Below are 17,802 nucleotides of genomic sequence, written 5' to 3' on the forward strand. Positions count from 1 at the left end.
CATCAAGCAATGAAGCTGTTTTATTTTTCAATTTCACACTCTGGAGCTCACATACATCTGATGCTGGTATTAGACTAAATCCTGTAATTATGCTTACTGTCACTTCCTGAGGTCAGCAAAAGTAAAGAAAACAAATGCTCAGAGGAATGGCACCCTCTCTGATCTGCCATTTCAACGGTGCAAGTGTAAGATGCTTGGTTCAAAAGGAACCGATTGTGACTGCATTAGAAACACAAGTTAATTACAATTGGCATTCCTGGTGGGCACCTTGCTGAAAAAGACCATTTGTGAAACCTGCAGTGAGGGTGCTCCCTGTCTGCTGATGGCAGAGAACAGATGCCAGTTTCCATCATGCTTTAATAACGGAGTGGAGAACTTTGGAATTCAATGTCTGAATAAACTTTCTTGCAAGACTTTTATGTTGATGAATTGTGTAAAGACATACTTGGAGTTTTCTCTTGTGCACAGGAAAAGTCAGAACTTAACAGAAACAACTGGGCACAAAAGGAAAAAATTCACAGCAGCCCCTTCATTCAGCTCACTCATGTCGCTTCCTAAAGCCTCCCAGTTATGTAGCAGGATTTACTGACAGGCTTATATTGGAAGACACTGGTGGGTAGGTTTGCCAGCAAGATAAAACGCAGAAGAGTGAAAAGCCTTTATGTGGACTCTGACTTATTCTAATGATGGATGCAGCTACAGCTGTTCTAAGAACATCATAGAGAACAAGGTTTATTGGCTTCCCAATATATGGCCATAACTAAAACTCTAACAAGGAAACTAGCCAGAGTGCCAGCTTATTACAAATGCCCCATTGAGAAATATAGAAAGTTGCATCATTTACAAATTTGCAATTCTTTGAAACAGTTTTACTGTGCCCAAGTTACACACTTCTATTCACAGCTGCTCCCCAAAGCCCTCCAGGGAAAGGACACCTGGAGCAAAGCGTTTGAAGCCAATACATTACACAAAGAACAAACAAGTCAACAACTGCAGCTAGTCAAAATCCCTGCCCATCTTAGCTCTCTTACCATCCTACTATAGACCTTCTGTGCCAAGGAACAGTTTGCTGATTTATCTTCTGTGGGGAAAAAAAAAGGAAATGGAGACCGAGTATCTTTAAGACATAGTTAGGAAATATTGCAATCCCTTCCTCCCCTCCACCCCAATAATGCCAGAATCTCTCCAACAGGAAGTATGAGAGGAGATGATTCAGCAATATAAAAGTGTTACATCGAGCTATTAAACAGCATATCTAAGCTATTCCAACCCCAAGATGGAGATCCACCTGTTTTTTTTAAACACAGACGACGTTTGGCATGTAGGATCTAAGTTTGGGCTCTCTTTAAACTGTCAGCTTCCTGATGTTTATAGTGAATCCAAAATTCCCACAAACAAAATGTCAGAATGTAGAGTGCATCCCAAATTTTGGATAAAACACACAGTACCGATTTCCTCCTAAGAATTATCAGAGCTCCAACATATCTTTACTATAACAGTTTCAGGAACAAGGTATTCTTTGGGCCTGATCAGACTTTAAGTGGATGTTTTTGTATCAAACGTGATATGGTAAAGTCTGTAAAATTTAAATCCAACCACCACATTTTTCAATATGTTTTATTTGACAGGATTTTAAGGACAGCCACTGGAGAGGTTGGGTACTTTCCTCTGTAGAAAAGCTGCATATTTCCCTCCTTAATACTTTGGGGAAAATTAAAAAGCTCAATCATGACAAGTGTAAGGTAATATGCATTGGGAGGAATAATTTGAAGGAATAAATTTAAACTATTTGTACACATTGCTGGCTCTAAATCAATACCAGTTAGTAAGGAGACTTAAGCATCATTGGGGATATATCAATGAAAACTTCTGCTCAATGACAACGGCAGTCAAGAGAATTGTATAAGGAAGACTAAAAATATTACACCGATTATCCCGTCCCCTGGAGTCCTGCTTTCAATTGGGTCACACAGTTGCAAGGTACAGCAGAAAACAAAAGATTCAGAAATGGACAAAGATCAGAAGCCTGGGGTCACTTCCATGTGAACAGAAAGAAGAGAGTTGGACCATTTAGTTCAGAGGGCGAACGTAAGAGTTTAGGAGGAAGCTTCACTACGCACACATGATTCCATTACTGTTTACTATGGGGTTTCTTGCACATTCCTCTGAAATATCCAACACTTGCCACTGTCACAGAGCAAAAAACACCATCTGCGGGTCTGATCTGATATTGTAATTCCTGTGCTCATGAAAGCAAGGGACTAGTAGTGCTGGCTAACTACTGGCATAACATGAGCTCTTGCTTTAACCAAACATCCCAATCCTTCCTTCCGCTCCTGGGAGCAATTGTTAATATCAAATAGTCTGATAAATATTGGGTGTGGACAGATATCCACTGGAGTATGGTCCCACAATCATTTCATTTGTGAAGATATGAATGCAAGGTTTTCAATGACAGAAGCGGGAACTATAACACCTTGCTTCCCCCCATTCCTCACCTTGAGTTATTAGCAGAGTTTGGATTGGTGCAGGCCTTCCAAGGATTTAAACTCTCAACTAATGCAGATGGTTAAACTCCGTGACAAAGTCTGGAGAAAGCACCCAGGGGACAGGCACTCCGGAGGTTAAGCCTCAGGAACACCTTATTGCAAAAATAAACGTACAGGGTTACTTCAGGAAAATTCCGACTTAGGTAGTTACATTCTGGCTATGTAAAATTCACTCTGCTGTTTCAGAGACGTGGAGTGTTCTTCTCCGCTTGTCCTGAAGTGTTGTTTAGTGTTTAATATTATCAGAGTAGGGTGCACTTGCGTGTTATATGAAGCTATCACTACATAGTTTTCAAAGTGATTGGAAATCCTTTGAGATGAAAAGTGACACACAGATGTAATGTAATATGATATACAATATTGCATATGCATACAGAAGGCTAAACAGTGTGCTGATCAAGCCTACAGAATCACATGCAAATAAATGCGCTGTTTCATAAGATTCTTAATGTTTGTGATGAACTTAAAACTCCATACAGCGTGATGAGGTGCTCTTTCCCCTAAAGAGGTTAACAGTCAAGTCAGGGAAGAAAGGGAAGGGGAAAGGGAAGAAAAGAAGACACCCATCAATATTGCACAGATTGGAAAAAAAAAAAAAACACTAAAAAAATTCCCAAACTCCAAAATGACAGGACAGTATCTAATCTACAGATTCATCAGAACACAAACAATATTTCTACACACAACGCAGTCAACCTGTAGAACTCATTGCCTGGAAATGCTGTGAAGGACAAAAATATTACTGGATTCAAAAAAGAATTAGCTAAGTTAATGGAGTATAGGTTCATCAATGACTATTAGCCAAGATGGTCAGGGATGCAACCCTATGCTGTGGGTGTCCCCTAAACCCCTGATTGCTAGAAGCTGGGCCTGGTGATGGGATGGATCACCCAAATTGCCCTGTTCTGTTTGCTCCCTCAGAAATGTCTAGCACCGCCCCCTTTTGGAAGACAGGATACTGAGCTAGGTAGACCATTGGTTTGTCCACTATTGCCATTCCTATGAAATGTCTTTCTGGTTGATGGCTTATATTGTGAGGCATGAGGCTATGGCCATCCTAGCCAATGTAACTGTGGATGCTCTGCTTACCCATATACATATCAAGGACATTTGGGAAAACTACAAAGCACATGATGATCTCTTACTGAAATTAATTCCACAGATTATGTAAAATTTTTTTTACCAGTTAAATTTGTTTGCTTTTAAGTATGTTCCCTTGTTCTTAATCAAGGAGAGAAGTAAACAGCTGTGTCTGTTTAGCTTTCGCTAAACTATTTGTTGTTTTACATACCTCAAGTTATGTTCCCTCGCCTCATCTCTAGAAGAGATTATTAATTTACATTTAAAATTATTTAGTCTAACTTTCAATCTCTCCGCACACAGAAACCTTTCCATCTTTCTAATATTTTGTTGCTCATCTCTGGGCCTCTATATCTGCTCAACATTTCTCAGATGGAATGATCAAGGGAATACATCTTCAAGGTGGGAATATTTTAATTTGCTTGAGGATTTTTAGCCTTAGAAATACCAGGAATGTCAAGTCTGAACTTCTGTTTTGCTAACAAGACAGAAGTGTATATTGAGTGTTCTGAGCCCTTACAATGAAGCAGACATGTTGAATTTTTATAGAGCTTTTCTCCAAAGTATTTTAGTTAGCTAGATGTTTAGAACTTGTTTTATTTTATTTAAACTTGAATAAAAGCAAAATTCTCTCAGGCGTCACCACAACATGTCACAATCCATATTAACATGGTTTTTGTAAAAGGAAATCATGTTTCACCAATCTACTAGAATTCTTTGAGGGGATCAACAAGCATGTGGACAAGAGGGATTCAGTGGATAAGAGTGTACTTAGATTTTTCAGAAAGCTTTTGACAAGGTCCCTCATCAAAGGCTCTTAAGCAAAGTAAGCTGTCATGGGATAAGAGAGAAGGTCCTCTCATGGACTGGTAACTAGTTAAATGATAGGAAACAAAGGGTAGGAATAATGGTCAGTTTTCAGAATGGAGAGCGGTACATAGTGGTGTCCCCCAGGGGTCTGTACTGGGACCAGTCCTAGTCAACATATTCATAAATGATCTGGAAAAAGGGGTAAACTGTGAGGTGGCAAAATTTGCAGTGATACAAAACTACTTAAGATAGTTAAGTCCCAAACAGACTTGGGCAACCAAAAGGCAAATGAAATTCAATGTTGATAAATGCAAAGTAATGCACATTGGAAAACATAATCCCAACATATATATAAATTAGCTGTTACCACTCAAGAAAGATCTTCGCATCATTGTGGATAGTTCTCTGAAAATAGCCACTCAATGCGCAGAGGCAGTCAAAAAAGTGACCAGAATGCTAGGAATAATTAAGAAAGGGATAGATAATAGAACAGAAAATATATCACCTCTATATAAATCCATGGTAAGCCCACATCTTGAATACTGCATGCAGATGTGGTCGACCCATCTCAAAAAAAGATCAGAATCGGAAAAGGTTCAGAAAAGGGCAACAAAAATGATGGGGGGTATGGAATGGCTGCCATATGAGAAGAGAAGACGACGACGACTGGGACTTTTCTGCTTGGAAAAGAGACAACTAAGGGGGGGATATGACAGAGGTCTATAAAATCATGACTACTGTGGAGAAAGTGTTATTTACTCTTTCTCATAATACAAGAACTAGGGGTCACCGAATGAAATTAACAGGCAGCAGGTTTAAAACAAACAAAAGGAAGTATTTCTTCACACTACGCACAGTCAACCTGCGGAACTCTTTGCCAGAGGAAGTTGTGAAGGCCAAGACTATAAGGCCACGTCTACACTACCTGCCGGATCGGCGGGTAGTGATCGATCTCTGATCGTTCTGCTGTCGACTCCGGAACTCCATCACGGCGACAGGCAGAAGCGGAGTCGATGGGGGAGCAGCGGCCGTCAATCCCGCGCTGCGAGGACATGAAGTGAGTGATTCTAAATCGATCTAAGATATGCAACTTCAGCTACAAGAATAGCATAGGTGAAGTCGATGTATCTTAGATCTATCCCCCCCACCCAGTGTAGACCAGGCCTAAGAGGGTTCAAAAAAGAACTAGGTAAGTTCATGGAGGATAGGTTCATCAATAGCTATTCGCCAGAATGGGCAGGGATGGTGTCCCTAACCTCTGGTGCCAGAAGCTGGGAATGGGTGACAGGGGATGGATCACTTGACGATTACCTGTTCTGTTCATTCCCTCTGGGGGCACCTGGCACTGGCCACTGTCAGAAGACAGGATACTGGGCTACATGGACCTTTGGTCTAACCCAGTATGGCCATTCTTATATTCTTTCAGACCTTCAGCTGGCCACAGAATTTTTCCAGGTAGAAATACTAGATTAAAAAACCCAAGCAGATTAAAAAAGGAAAACTGAAAATCCACCCAGACATTCAGATTTTTTTTTTTTTTAAAAAAAAGAACAAAAAGATACAAACATAGGCACAAACCTCCCCCTCCTACCCCCCTTTCACATCCTGCTCCTGTTACTATTCCTGGTGGAAGGAAATCCTAAGGGTAGTTAACACAGTATCTCTTCCCCCCCCTCCCAAAAAAATACACAGCAGAAAGTCAGCCTGTATAGGCACATATTTTATAATGATTAGGGCTACTTGCTCAGGGAAATTTTTGGCCTGTTGTGTCCTCAGGCCACTGCTAAATTCAATCTCTAGCTCATTCTAGTTTATTTCAAAAAGTGACTCATGCACAGTAGACATCAGTGGAAAAGGCTCAAGTCAGGTTCAGGCACTAGATTTCCTCCCAACTTGCTGTTAAAATATTTGCCTTTTATACTCTTGAGATGATACACTGAACACCTCCCAGGAAAGTCAATTTGTAAAAAGTATGTTAAGGGTGGAAAACCCCCCCACCAGAACTAGTTATACACAGCAAAGACACAAACCTGCACAGCTACAACTGCATTCAAGTGTGCTGACAAGATTATGATCCATGGTGACATGCAAGGTATTTTTCTCTCTAAGTGGTGTTTAATTCTACAGTCCCTCGGCATCACACAGCAGTCTACAAGGGAAGTTGGGCAAAAGCCATGGTGAGAACTACTGGTTGGGGAAGAACACAAGAAGCTCTTTGATAGGTTGACTGTGCCAAGTACTCCAGAATCATAGTTCAGTCACATACAGTTTAGCCAATAACTCACTGTGGCAAGATGCTTGCTTACACTTTCTTATTCTGGGCCCGGATCTACACGTAAAACTTAGGTCGACCAACATATGTGACTCACGGCTGTGAAAACTTCACATCCCCAAGACACAGTTAAGCCAGACTAAGCCCTGGTGTCGACACCACTATGTTGATAAAAGAATTCTTTTGTCAAAGGGGGTGGATTTACTACTGCCTCTCATAGCTGTAGCTGTGCCATTCTAGAGTTTGTAAGTTTAAACATAGGCCAGATCAAGAATTTCACATCCCCAGAACAAAGCCACATTATATTCTGAATTACTTTAATGTTTTCACACGCCTAAACTTGCTTCCTGGATTGGTCTTTTAAACTGCTAGATCTTACATGAATTTCTATTGTATTATTGTGTAAAGCCTCCGACTGCCAGATGCTGGAACTGGGCGACAGAGGATGGAACATTTGATAATTGCCCTGTTCTGCTCATTTCTTTTGAAGCATCTGCCATTGGCCACTGTTGGAATAAGGATCCTGAGCTAGATGGAGTTTGGTCTGACCTAGTATGGCTGTTCTTATGATCCCTTGCTACCACAAGGTTCCTAATGCACTGAGGACTTTGTTTCAAAAGATACACTTTCCTTCCTACTCTGGAAATTAATGCCTGCTTTCTTCACAGTAGGTTTCTGCTAGTCATTATTGACTTAAGGATTAAGGATCAGGTTTCCTAGAACACAGGAAAAGTCAAGAAAGCATCACATACTGACTCAGTCTAGAAACAAAGAAACTATAAGATGTGTGTGTGTGCTTACGGGATGTCTTGAAGGGCAGCAAAACCAACGCTGCTGCCTTTATTACGTCAATACCTGTGCTGAATGGCTCTTACAACTGAAGGCTGACAATATGCTTTTCTTGTAATTTACCACATGCTTGGTACCCTGCAAATGAGGTGTAGGGTATTACACACAGATAGGAACGCAAGAACAGCCATACTGGGTCAGACCAATGGTCCATCTAGCCCAATATCCTGTCTTCTGCTCTAGTCAACACAACCACAGTTTCTTAATTACAATTCACTTATAGAGGCCTGAGGCACACACTGGTGTAACAGGCTCAGTCACATCCCTGTCAGGTTCCCCAAACTGAGATGCTCCCCAGTACAGACTGTAACAGTGATAGCACCATGCATATTTTGTTAAAAGTGCCTAGAATTAAAACTTCTGATGTACTATCCCACCTCTAAAGAAAGCAAATGATGTTTTTCCCCTCATTTTCTCCCTTACTAAATCAGTACCAAACAGAGGAACCCTTTATTATATAACTAGGGCCTTGTATAAAAAACTTTTTAAAAAATTCATGAGTATAAATGGCAAAGTATTGGATTTCACATGGTTTGCATGCAATTAATTTTACATCTTAATTTAGTTAATTTATAGTCCAGCATGAATTTTAGAAGTGTTAGGAAAATTCATTCTGTCCTTGAAATTGACTAGCTAGGGTACTTTTTTTTTTCTTTGTATTAAAGACTTCATTGCAGACATCTTCCATTTAAAAAAAAAAATATTTAAAAGATCATAGTTTGGGGGTATTTTTATGATTTCTGTGGCCTCTATGAATTTGCATTGGGCCATAACCAGTTGTCCTCCCTCCTTTTTGCGGGAGTCTAAGAGAGTGGGGCGTAAAACAAGCCATATAAAACTTGCAGGCGACCGTACCGTCTTGATATTTTTCCCCAGCAGTGTTGAGCCTAGGTATATAGTCTAGCAGATAGAACACAAGGTAACAAAAATTAAGGTCAAAGAACTTTTATAGGTAATATTTAAGATCTGCATAGCCGTCATTAACCAGTGAACATTATCGATCAGAAATCAAATCCAATTAAAATCTCCTTGCTAAAGCAAGTGCCTCTAGGTAGTAGAAATCCTTTGGGAGGATGTTTCCACATTCTGAAACGCTCCCATGAGCCACACCTATAGATGCGATAACATGCTGGAAGACGGCAGCTAGAAGGTAAAACCATAATGGGTGACTACTGAGCAGAACAATGGATTAAAACTAAGTCACAGAGTTACTTTAAAAAAAACTTCACTAAACCGAATAGTTCAGCAAGATGCAGCATCTTTAAAACACAGATTTCACTGCAGCAGTAAAAAGGGATGATCACAATTTTCAAAATGTTTAAGAGTTACAGTTCAAAATCAAAGCATATTTTTCCCTAGGCAGGGTAACAGGCCTTTTTAGTTTTTATCAGTGATCTTATCCTGTACCTTTCAAACAACTTTACTTGTAATTTCAATACCTTTTCTAATAAGTTTAGTCCATTTGATACAGAGGCGGGTGAAGGAACCATGTTTAAGTTCAGCTATTATAGCACATCTTATTGATTTTTGACAGAGCCCCACTGATGACTGGGAAACCTGATTACTATGGTCCAGTTCTGAGAGTAGCAGCAACCAATGGTTTGGTTGGCAGGCACACTTCACTGTGTGCATGTTAAATCAACCATAAGAAGATTTTACAAGAGCATGCACCCACATACTGAAGAGAATGATACCTTAAGAGTCCTGAATTACATTAAAAAAATTCAGTTTATTAAGTTGTGACAAACCAAACTCCAGAAAATTCTAAGTTCTGCACACAGCATTATTCCTACAGTTGAACTTTTATGGCTTTGCATTTCAGAGCCTCAGTGTAAATTAAAAAAGCAAAACCAAAGTTGAACAAGGGAGCTTAGCAGAGCTGCTATGGCTGATCATGTTACTGTGTCTAAAGGCACATAAAGAATGACTTTTTTTTTAATTAAGTAACCAGACCAGTGCAATTGCTTCTTTCATTAACTTTAATATCTCACATTCCACTTTGCTTCTGACACCACCCAAATACCAAATGCAATTAAAGCATAAAATTTGGCAAGCAGTGAATTAATTTAAAATATTTTATTAACTTAAAGATAAACAGGTGTTAATAGCACGAGTTGTTTTCTTACGTAACTTTAAAATATTATGGTCTCTTCTAATAGTTATGAGCTCAAAAAGAAGCTTAATTTAAAGTCCAAGTCTCTGTATTCCAGGCTTACTTCAAGGACCTTTTAAACGATGGATTTTGCCAGTATATTGTTCACATAAAAGGAGGATCTAGTTTTGATAGTAAACATTCAAACTTAAATGTTAAGTTCTTTTAAACCTACTAAGAGCCAATTTTTTAAGCCTTTTTAAAATTATTAGTAATTTCAGTATGGTGTTTCATTCATTTACATGGAGCGTTGAAGTGTATTTAAACTTTGTCCAATTCACTATTACCTAGCTGAGAGTTAGTTACCTTACGGCAGGATGTCAAGAGCACCTATTTTTATGGCCATTAAAAGACTAAATCACTGAAATTAAGGCAGCAGCTCAGAATCTGGATGCCTCAAAGATTTCTTCAGTCGAACACAAAACAAGAGAAGGGGAGGAATCAGACACAAAAGTGAAAAATCAAAATTAACTCCTAAATGATCAACTAGATTGAATGGTAGCTTGGGATAGGCCAAGAGAATTCTAAATCTGAATGAGGTATAGAAAGTTATTCATGTCATAGCATTTGAACAAAGATTTCACATGTAGAATGGAAAATTGTCAACTGATGTGACTCAGAAAATAAAATATGCAAAACTGAGGCTAGTTTAGTTTCATCTGCCTCTCTTAGCAAGCTCTGTTACTCCAATTCTTCAACAACAGCACGCCAGAGGACTGCCAAGTCAGAAAGGGGAAATGGAGCCAAACACTCCAAATGTAAACATGGGGAGGCAAGTGTTGCAAAGATGTTTGATGGAACTAGCAGACAGTGCTCTTATCCTGTGACAGCCACAAAATTCATCTGGTTCAGAACAATAGTCAATGAAGGGAAATCTTGGGAGGGGGCACAAGAGATTCACAATTTTGATGTGTCAGTTTTGTTATGTAAAGAGCCGTATTCACTTCAAAAGGAAGTTGATTAATTTAAGACAACTTAAGTTGCTTCAGTATACTAACAACCTTGTACTCAGGAGCCAGACAAACAGGCAACTGTAAATGAGAATCTAACTGAATGTTATGGCTCAGTAATTTGAGAGCTCCTTTCACACTAGGAAAAATTAATAGCACTGCTTTAAAAAGTCAGTTCACCTGCTTTGTTTTGTAACTTCTATTGCCATTTTTTTTTTTTTTTTTTTTTACTAGTTACCTGTTTTAAACCTGCGCTTTTCCTCTCAATCACTTTCTGCTTAATCCTTCAGAAAAGCCATATGGCATTTTTGACATCACAATCATTTCTGTAGACTGATCTTAAGCACAGGATCATGAGTTTACTGACGGATCAGGCAGGAAAGAGGAGATAGAAAAAGCTATAATAGCTACATGCATCTAAAAGAAGGGGGTAAGATAAGTACAGAAAGTTACTAAACAAGAAAACTGCTTTTGGATCATTTTAAAATAGTTTATCCCAGCTCAAAAGCCCCCTTGGAATCGAATTGTGAGATAAGATTCAAGAAAAGACTCTACTGCATTATTTCTAGAATTGTTCAATAACTTGCATTCATAGCAATCATATTAGTGTGTGACAAATTAGTATGCAAGCTTCATAACCAAAACCAGAGTTTTAAAAGCTAAAAGCCAATAAAACTTCCTTGGAAAAAGCTGGTGAGTGGAAAAAGCATTCTATGCAAAATTTAAAATCTGAAGAACAGTCAACATATCTGAATACAGAAGATGCAGTGTCATTGGTAATCTAGCGAAAAGGCCACTACAAAATTTTCCATAACTATTATCCCATCCAAATTATTTGCAACAAAGCTGTTGAACTCCGATGTAAGCAAAGAAAATATAGATTTTATCTGGTTTTTCCCCAAACTATGATCTTTCTTGGACAAGATTACAAGAGTGGACAAATTCATAATAGATGAATCAGAAAACTGTTCCATCCACATGAAGTCATTCTGGGGCTGACAACCCACTTGTAACTGTAAAGAACTGGGTAAAACTACTCTTTTATTGGCAGGTAAATATACTGTAATTCGACCTGGAAATATTCAAAGCGATCATCTTTTTTCAGTTGGCTTCCAAATGTGTGGAAATACTGTAGAAGTCAAGATATGCTTAAGAACAAAACAAAGGACTTCTCTCTCCTGGAGTACTCCCGTGAACACCCAGACACTGTAAACCAAACCAAAAATGGAACCACAATACCTGCCTGGATTATATTTCAAGACTTGCTTAGTGGAACGTATCTTCGAAGCGCACACAATAGATTACAGAATTAATTTCAATAAACATGGGTAAAAATTCACCCGCCAGACTAACATGGACTATGGAAGCAGATAACCACACTGAATAATTTTTGTTTCCTAATTAAATTAAAACATGTAGATTGTTGCTTTGGAGATATACACGTATTTACCTAATCAAGGTACAATAATGTAGCAAGCAAGTTACAAGTATTGTATATGTGGGAGGCAGTGTGACCTAGCAGACAGTGCACTGGACTGGAATTAGGGAGACAGGTTCTCAGCTATGCCACTTCCCCTCCCTATCCTTTATAGATGGTACTGATCTCCTTGGTGAAGTGCTTCAGGGTGTACTGTTGAAGAGCTCTAAATAAAAACTAGGTATTGTCAAATATTGTTTTCCTCACTGTCACAAAAGAAAGTTTTAGAACAGTGAAAACAGTATTGAGGTAAATGCCTGGAAGATGCCTCAAACAGTTAGCAGAATTCACAAGTTGGCTATAAATTGGTATATTTAAGTTTATATTCACTGTTTAAATTTACTTAAAGGAAGCATTATTGAAACACTGCAGAACAACAAGGAAATGCATGTACTGCATTCATGCCCAATGGAATGGAAGTTTACTTTAAGCAAGATGTATGAGGTAAAGACAAAACTCAAGTGTCCTTTTGAGGTAACTTGTCTCATTTGCATGCATTTACCAACTGGTATGCAAGCCTTTGGAAATGAGAACAGGAAAGCAGCCCATCCTTTACTTCTGCTGAAGAAAAAGCCAGTTAAAACAAATTTAAGCCAAAAATTATTTGAATACTGTGGCTGCATAAACTGTGGGGTTGACCTTTCAAACCCCTTACCCTGGAGAGCAGTTTTATTGAGGTCAACGGGACCACTTAAGTGAGAAAGGGCTTAAAGGATAGGGCCCTGTATTTGTATCATGAAAATAGTAGCTAATCAGTTGGGGATAATTTAGTTCTGTCAATTGTAGGAAAAAGGTCACTTCACAAAAGTCTCTAAATTGAATAAAATTACCATGGTTTCTCCATGAAGATTAAAAAAACCCAAACTTTTGCCAAATTAAATCATGAAGTATATGCATAGCTAATATTTCCATGACTATAAAGGAGATATTGACTTATGAAACAGAAACCAGCTTTTAAGTAAGTGAGAAACTGCGTGTGGACCATTTTCTCTCCCAAAAATTCTCAAGGTTTCTAGCAACTATCCTGCTTCAACAAATGAGACTCAAAACTGTATGGAGGCTTAACATTTTAGGCACTTTATTCAATTTTACCAGGGTCAGTTTATATCAACAGCATCCTAACGTAAAACATTAAACTTGTTTGTGTTGAACTACTGAGCCCTACATTATAAAACAATCCCATCCTAAAACGACACCTATCTGAAGGAGAGCTGTGTAAGCTCCCAAGTTTGTCTCTTTCACCAAGTGAAGTTGGCCCAATAAAAGATTACCTCACCTACCTTGTTTAATTAGTAAACAGATTAAAACAAAAACCAAAACCAATGTTGTCCAGCAGATTTTAAGTGCTCTATATAATAAAACTACCCGGGGAACTTCTTCCAGGTAGAAATGATGGTATCATGAATTATAAAAATGGAGCTTCTTGTCTTGGGTAGACAGGTCTACAGAATGGTAACAGGACACTCCCTACAGAATTCTGACCAGATGGTTAATTTCCCCCGTATCAGTAATCACTGTAATAAGTGCTCTAAGACCTGCAATTACCGTATAAAAAAGTACAACCATTCAGCTAAAATCACAAGGAGACAACTGTAGCCGAGTAGCAACAACTAGCAAACAAAGATCCGAGGCATGAAAGACAATAAGGAATGTGGTTAAAAATCTCTCTCCAAGGAAGAATACCAATTCACCAGAACTTCACTGCTCTGACTTGCCCTGCTCCCGCCCCCATCCCATTATTCACTTTGGCTGTCTGAATTTCACATGAGCCTGAGTCAATTGCTGAACAGATATATGCAAATTCGCTTTCGATGCACCTGAGCTCCTCACACAGAAGCAAAAAATAACTTCTCAGGGCAGAAACTGAAGTTCAGACATCTCCTGACTTTGCTGGTTTGCTTTTCATTACTAGCTTGGGAGGCTTCCCGGTAATGCACCAAAGGTCCAGCCCCCACCCCCAAACAGCAGCCACTATGCTTTAAAGCACACGTTTCCAAACAACCACTGAGGATTAGCAACAAGAGCACAAAACTACTGGCAAGCTGTCCCTGAATTCGTATTGGTCACTCCTACAAGATGGAACAGGCAGGTCTAAAGGACGGGAGGAAGGAAAAAGGAATAAAGGGGGGGGAAGGGGGTGTCAATTTTCCAGTTTAGAGTTCTGGATCAACGCTGGGAAGATACTTCTGTATTCAAAATACTACAGTAACGGTGCAAGGGTTTGGAAGTGCTATATGCAGCCAAAATGGCGCTGAGAATAAAAATATAATTTAAAGGCAGGTCGCCATATTGTAAACAGTGAAGCAGGGAGACACAGAGACAGCAACCTCCATTATTCCCAGCAGCCGCAGCAGCACTGAGGCGCTCAGCGATGTCAGGCCAGTCCAAGAGAAGCAGAGGCGACTTCCCACCCATCGCAGCCCCAAAGGGATCCCCAAGCAAGGCAGCCCTGAAGATGGAGCGGGAAGAAGAGAAACTTCAAGGCTGAAGCCCCGGGGGCATGCAATAAAGGCAATGCAAATCGCAGACCAACAGCACGGCTCCTCCTCTCGCCTCTCCTCGACCGCCGCTCGGCTCCGCAGCGCCTCGGCACTTCACCCACAAAGACGAGGAGCCGCCGCCGCCTCCTCCTCCCCCCCCCAGGCACCCGAGCGAGCCGCTGAGCCCCGTGGAAAGGGCGCTCGGGGACTTTTCGCCTCGGCTGCTCCGGATTAGCTGGCGGCCGCGGGCCCAGCCCTCGCCGGGTTTTGTTCTCGCACACGACGGCTCCGGCGAGCCGGCCGGGCCTTACCAGCACTGGAGGTGGAAAGCGGCCGGGCAGTGATCGCAGCACAGCAGATCCCCTCCTTCCTTGCAGCTATCGCAGCTATCGTGGTTCGTGGCCCGGCCACTGCGCCGAGCCTCCTTCTCGGGCCTGCGGCTCCTCTTCTCCCCGTCCTCGCTCTTCGGGGGAGCCAGCAGGGCTTGGATTTGCTGCACATACAAACAGAGGGGCGGTGAGGGGCTGGGCCCAGCCCGGGGACGCGGCCCCCACCCCGCCCGAGCCCCCGCGGCTCCTCCCGGGCATGGCGGCCCGGCCCCGGCGCCGGCGCCGGCCCTCCTCGCGTCCTTGTAGGGGCAGCGGGGGCTCCCGGCGGCCCGGCCCCGCCGGGGGGTCCGGCTCCCGGCGGCCCCCGCCACGCCCCCGGCCCGGCGGCTGCTCACCTCCATCAGCCCCCCGGAGGTGTCCAGGTCGTACACGATCGTCTTGGTCTCCATCTTGCCCCACATTCATCCAGCCCGGGCGCGGCGGGGGGCCCGGCCCCACGGGCCCCGGCCCCTCCGCGGGGGCAGCGGCGGCTCCTCGCGCGCTCTCCGGGGGCGGGCGGGTCCTCAGGCCGGGGCGGGCGGGGGGCGGCTCGGGGCGGGCGGGCGGGGGCCCCTCGCCCCGGGGGAGGCGGCGGCGCTCGGCCTATCCGACGGGCCGCTGCTGCTTCCCCGTCCTCCTCCTGCCGGGCCCGGGGGAGGCCGCGGGGGGCCCCGCGCCCAGTGCCATGCCGGGGAAGGGACGGGCGGGGGTCGGGCGGGACCTGCGCAGGGGCTCCGGGCTCGGCTGGGCTCCGCTCCCTCCGCCTCAGACACACAGGAGGCGCCGCTGGCTGCTTAGGGCCCCGCCACCGCGCACCCCGCGCAGGCGCAGCCCGCCCGGGCCCGGACACCCCCGCCGCGCAGGCGCAGCCCGCCCGGGCCCGGACACCGGCGCGCAGGCGCAGCCCGCCCGGGTCGGGCTCCGGAACCTCGCCACTCCACGCGCAGGCGCAGCCAAGCTTGGCTCGGACACCACCACGCAGGCGCCTCCCAGGTGGCATAGGCGCCCCCATCCGCCCAGGCGTGACGCAGTGGGGCGCCATTCCCGCGCAGGCGCACACCGGACCCCCCTCCAGCCCAGTTCCGGCGCAGACTCAGTCTGACCGGCCCGGCCAGGAACCCTTCCTCGCCCCGCTCTATCCCCGCGCAAGCGCAGTTCAGACTGCCCATGCATTCCACGCGCATGCGTAAATTCTCCGTTTGTGGGCAAGCTCGGCCCAGCTGTAATGGGTCTGGCGTGCCGACAGGCGGCGCGCTCCGCAGGGCGGCAGGGGGCGGAGCGCTGTGCTCGGCGCTGTACAAAGAGGGGCCCAGCCAGCTCTCAGGGTGGAGCCACAGGCGAAGCATAAAGCTGTGTTCTTGCCGCCCTGCTGTCTCATCGCCCTGGCATGTGCCCACCTCGCACCCGGCCTCTCTCTTCTGGGGGGTGCCCGGTCCCATCCTTCGCCCTATGGGGCCTGTGTCTGAAAAACGCAGCCCGGGCAGCTGGCACAAATGGCAGCAGTGCCCTGGGGCTGGGGTGCCCATGGCTTTGCCAGCCTGGCAGCACTGGGGAGCATGGTGCAAGTAGGGACCACTCCTGTCTGTATTCACTGCCCCCCCCGTGCCCGTCAGACGCTGGCCTGGGCCCCAACGCTGACTAGTGCAGATGGGCTGGTGTCCAAGGGGAGGGGGTTGAAGATGGAATAGAAACATGTCAGGGGAGGGGGAGAGAGTTTGAAACCGTCTTTTTATCGCAGAACCGCTCCAGTGTGGGCAGCAAGCGTGTATCATGAGCAACCTTGCCCTGTGCTTGAGAGCCCGTCTGTAGTGGGGAGGGCAGGTGAGTTGCCCTGGTGAGGGCAGGCAGTGACATCAGCCGTGGACCGATACGTAGCCCTGGGCTGAGCCAGCCACAGCCAGCTGGGCTACAGCCCGGCCCTTTGCCGTCTTTCTTTTTAATGTGGCTTCAGACTTCCTCCTGCCCACCAAATGACAGCGTGTGGATAAAGCATGAATAAGCTGCGCGGCCTGGTGTGTGTGTGTGTAATCCCACTTCCATGGCTGTGTCCTGGTTTCATTGTTCACCTACCCACAACCACATGCAGTGATCTCAGCGTGCCTGACATGGAATGTCATGTCCAGGGGAGTTGCTGGGGAATGGCCCCCTGGCCTTGCTGTTGTACTTTCTTCCACTGTCAGCTCTGATGAGTTTCAGCAGCAGGCCTGGGCTCTGAGCCCTGCATGGCTTCCTGTCCGTGCGTGCCTGCAGGAGGAAGTGGCTTCCACTGACTAACAGTAGCAGCAGAAGTAGCTTCAGTTTGTGTTGCTTGCAGCTGTGATGAGTTAAATGCCACACAGTTGTAGCTGCACCCCACACCACATGTTGGGGAATTGCTGCCTTTTTGGAGCCAGGTGCTGCTAGCAGAGTTTGCACAACATGCTTGTGATTTCTGTGCTAAGCGCTACGGATGTCATTGCTCTGAAGATTCCTCAGATTAAAATGCTTATGGGCCAAAAAGCCCTTGGAATGCTGTGCTTTGTGGCCTCTGAATTCCCTTGGGCTGTCATTTCGACTGAGTGCTGGGGCATCAGCGTTACTGAGCCACCGTCACACTCCAGCAGGGAGACTATACAGTGCAATATTGTCTCACAAGCCCATTTAACGTCCCAGCACGCCAAGCACCAGGATCCGTAGGTATAAGCAGAATCTCGCTCCTTTCCACTGCCCTCCTCCTTCCTGCTGCTACATACAGGGTGTCACCCCGGGGCGGTCACTGTGGTGGGTTCATCACCTTTCTGCCTATGCCTAAAGAAATGCAACCTATGGAGTGGAG

At 44.2% G+C, this 17,802-nt stretch overlaps 1 protein-coding gene across 2 annotated transcripts in view; it reads right to left on the bottom strand.

Moving 5' to 3' along the window:
• The window catches only part of PHF12 (PHD finger protein 12), a 45,145-nt gene extending 29,636 nt beyond the window's left edge, over positions 1-15,509 (bottom strand). The window contains exons 1-2 of one of the 2 annotated variants that reach the window (XM_038375491.2): positions 15,344-15,509; positions 14,931-15,112 (exon numbers count right to left, since the gene is read on the bottom strand). In XM_038375491.2, the coding sequence (XP_038231419.1) occupies positions 14,931-15,112; positions 15,344-15,409 (248 nt within the window). In that variant the 5' untranslated portion in view covers positions 15,410-15,509. The remainder of the gene's footprint in view (positions 1-14,930; positions 15,113-15,343) is intronic. The other variant, XM_038375490.2, reaches the window with a different exon arrangement.
• Positions 15,510-17,802: the final 2,293 nt, after the last annotated feature.

This window comes from Dermochelys coriacea, chromosome 17 (assembly GCF_009764565.3).
Source record: "Dermochelys coriacea isolate rDerCor1 chromosome 17, rDerCor1.pri.v4, whole genome shotgun sequence".
Taxonomy (NCBI): domain Eukaryota; kingdom Metazoa; phylum Chordata; order Testudines; family Dermochelyidae; genus Dermochelys; species Dermochelys coriacea.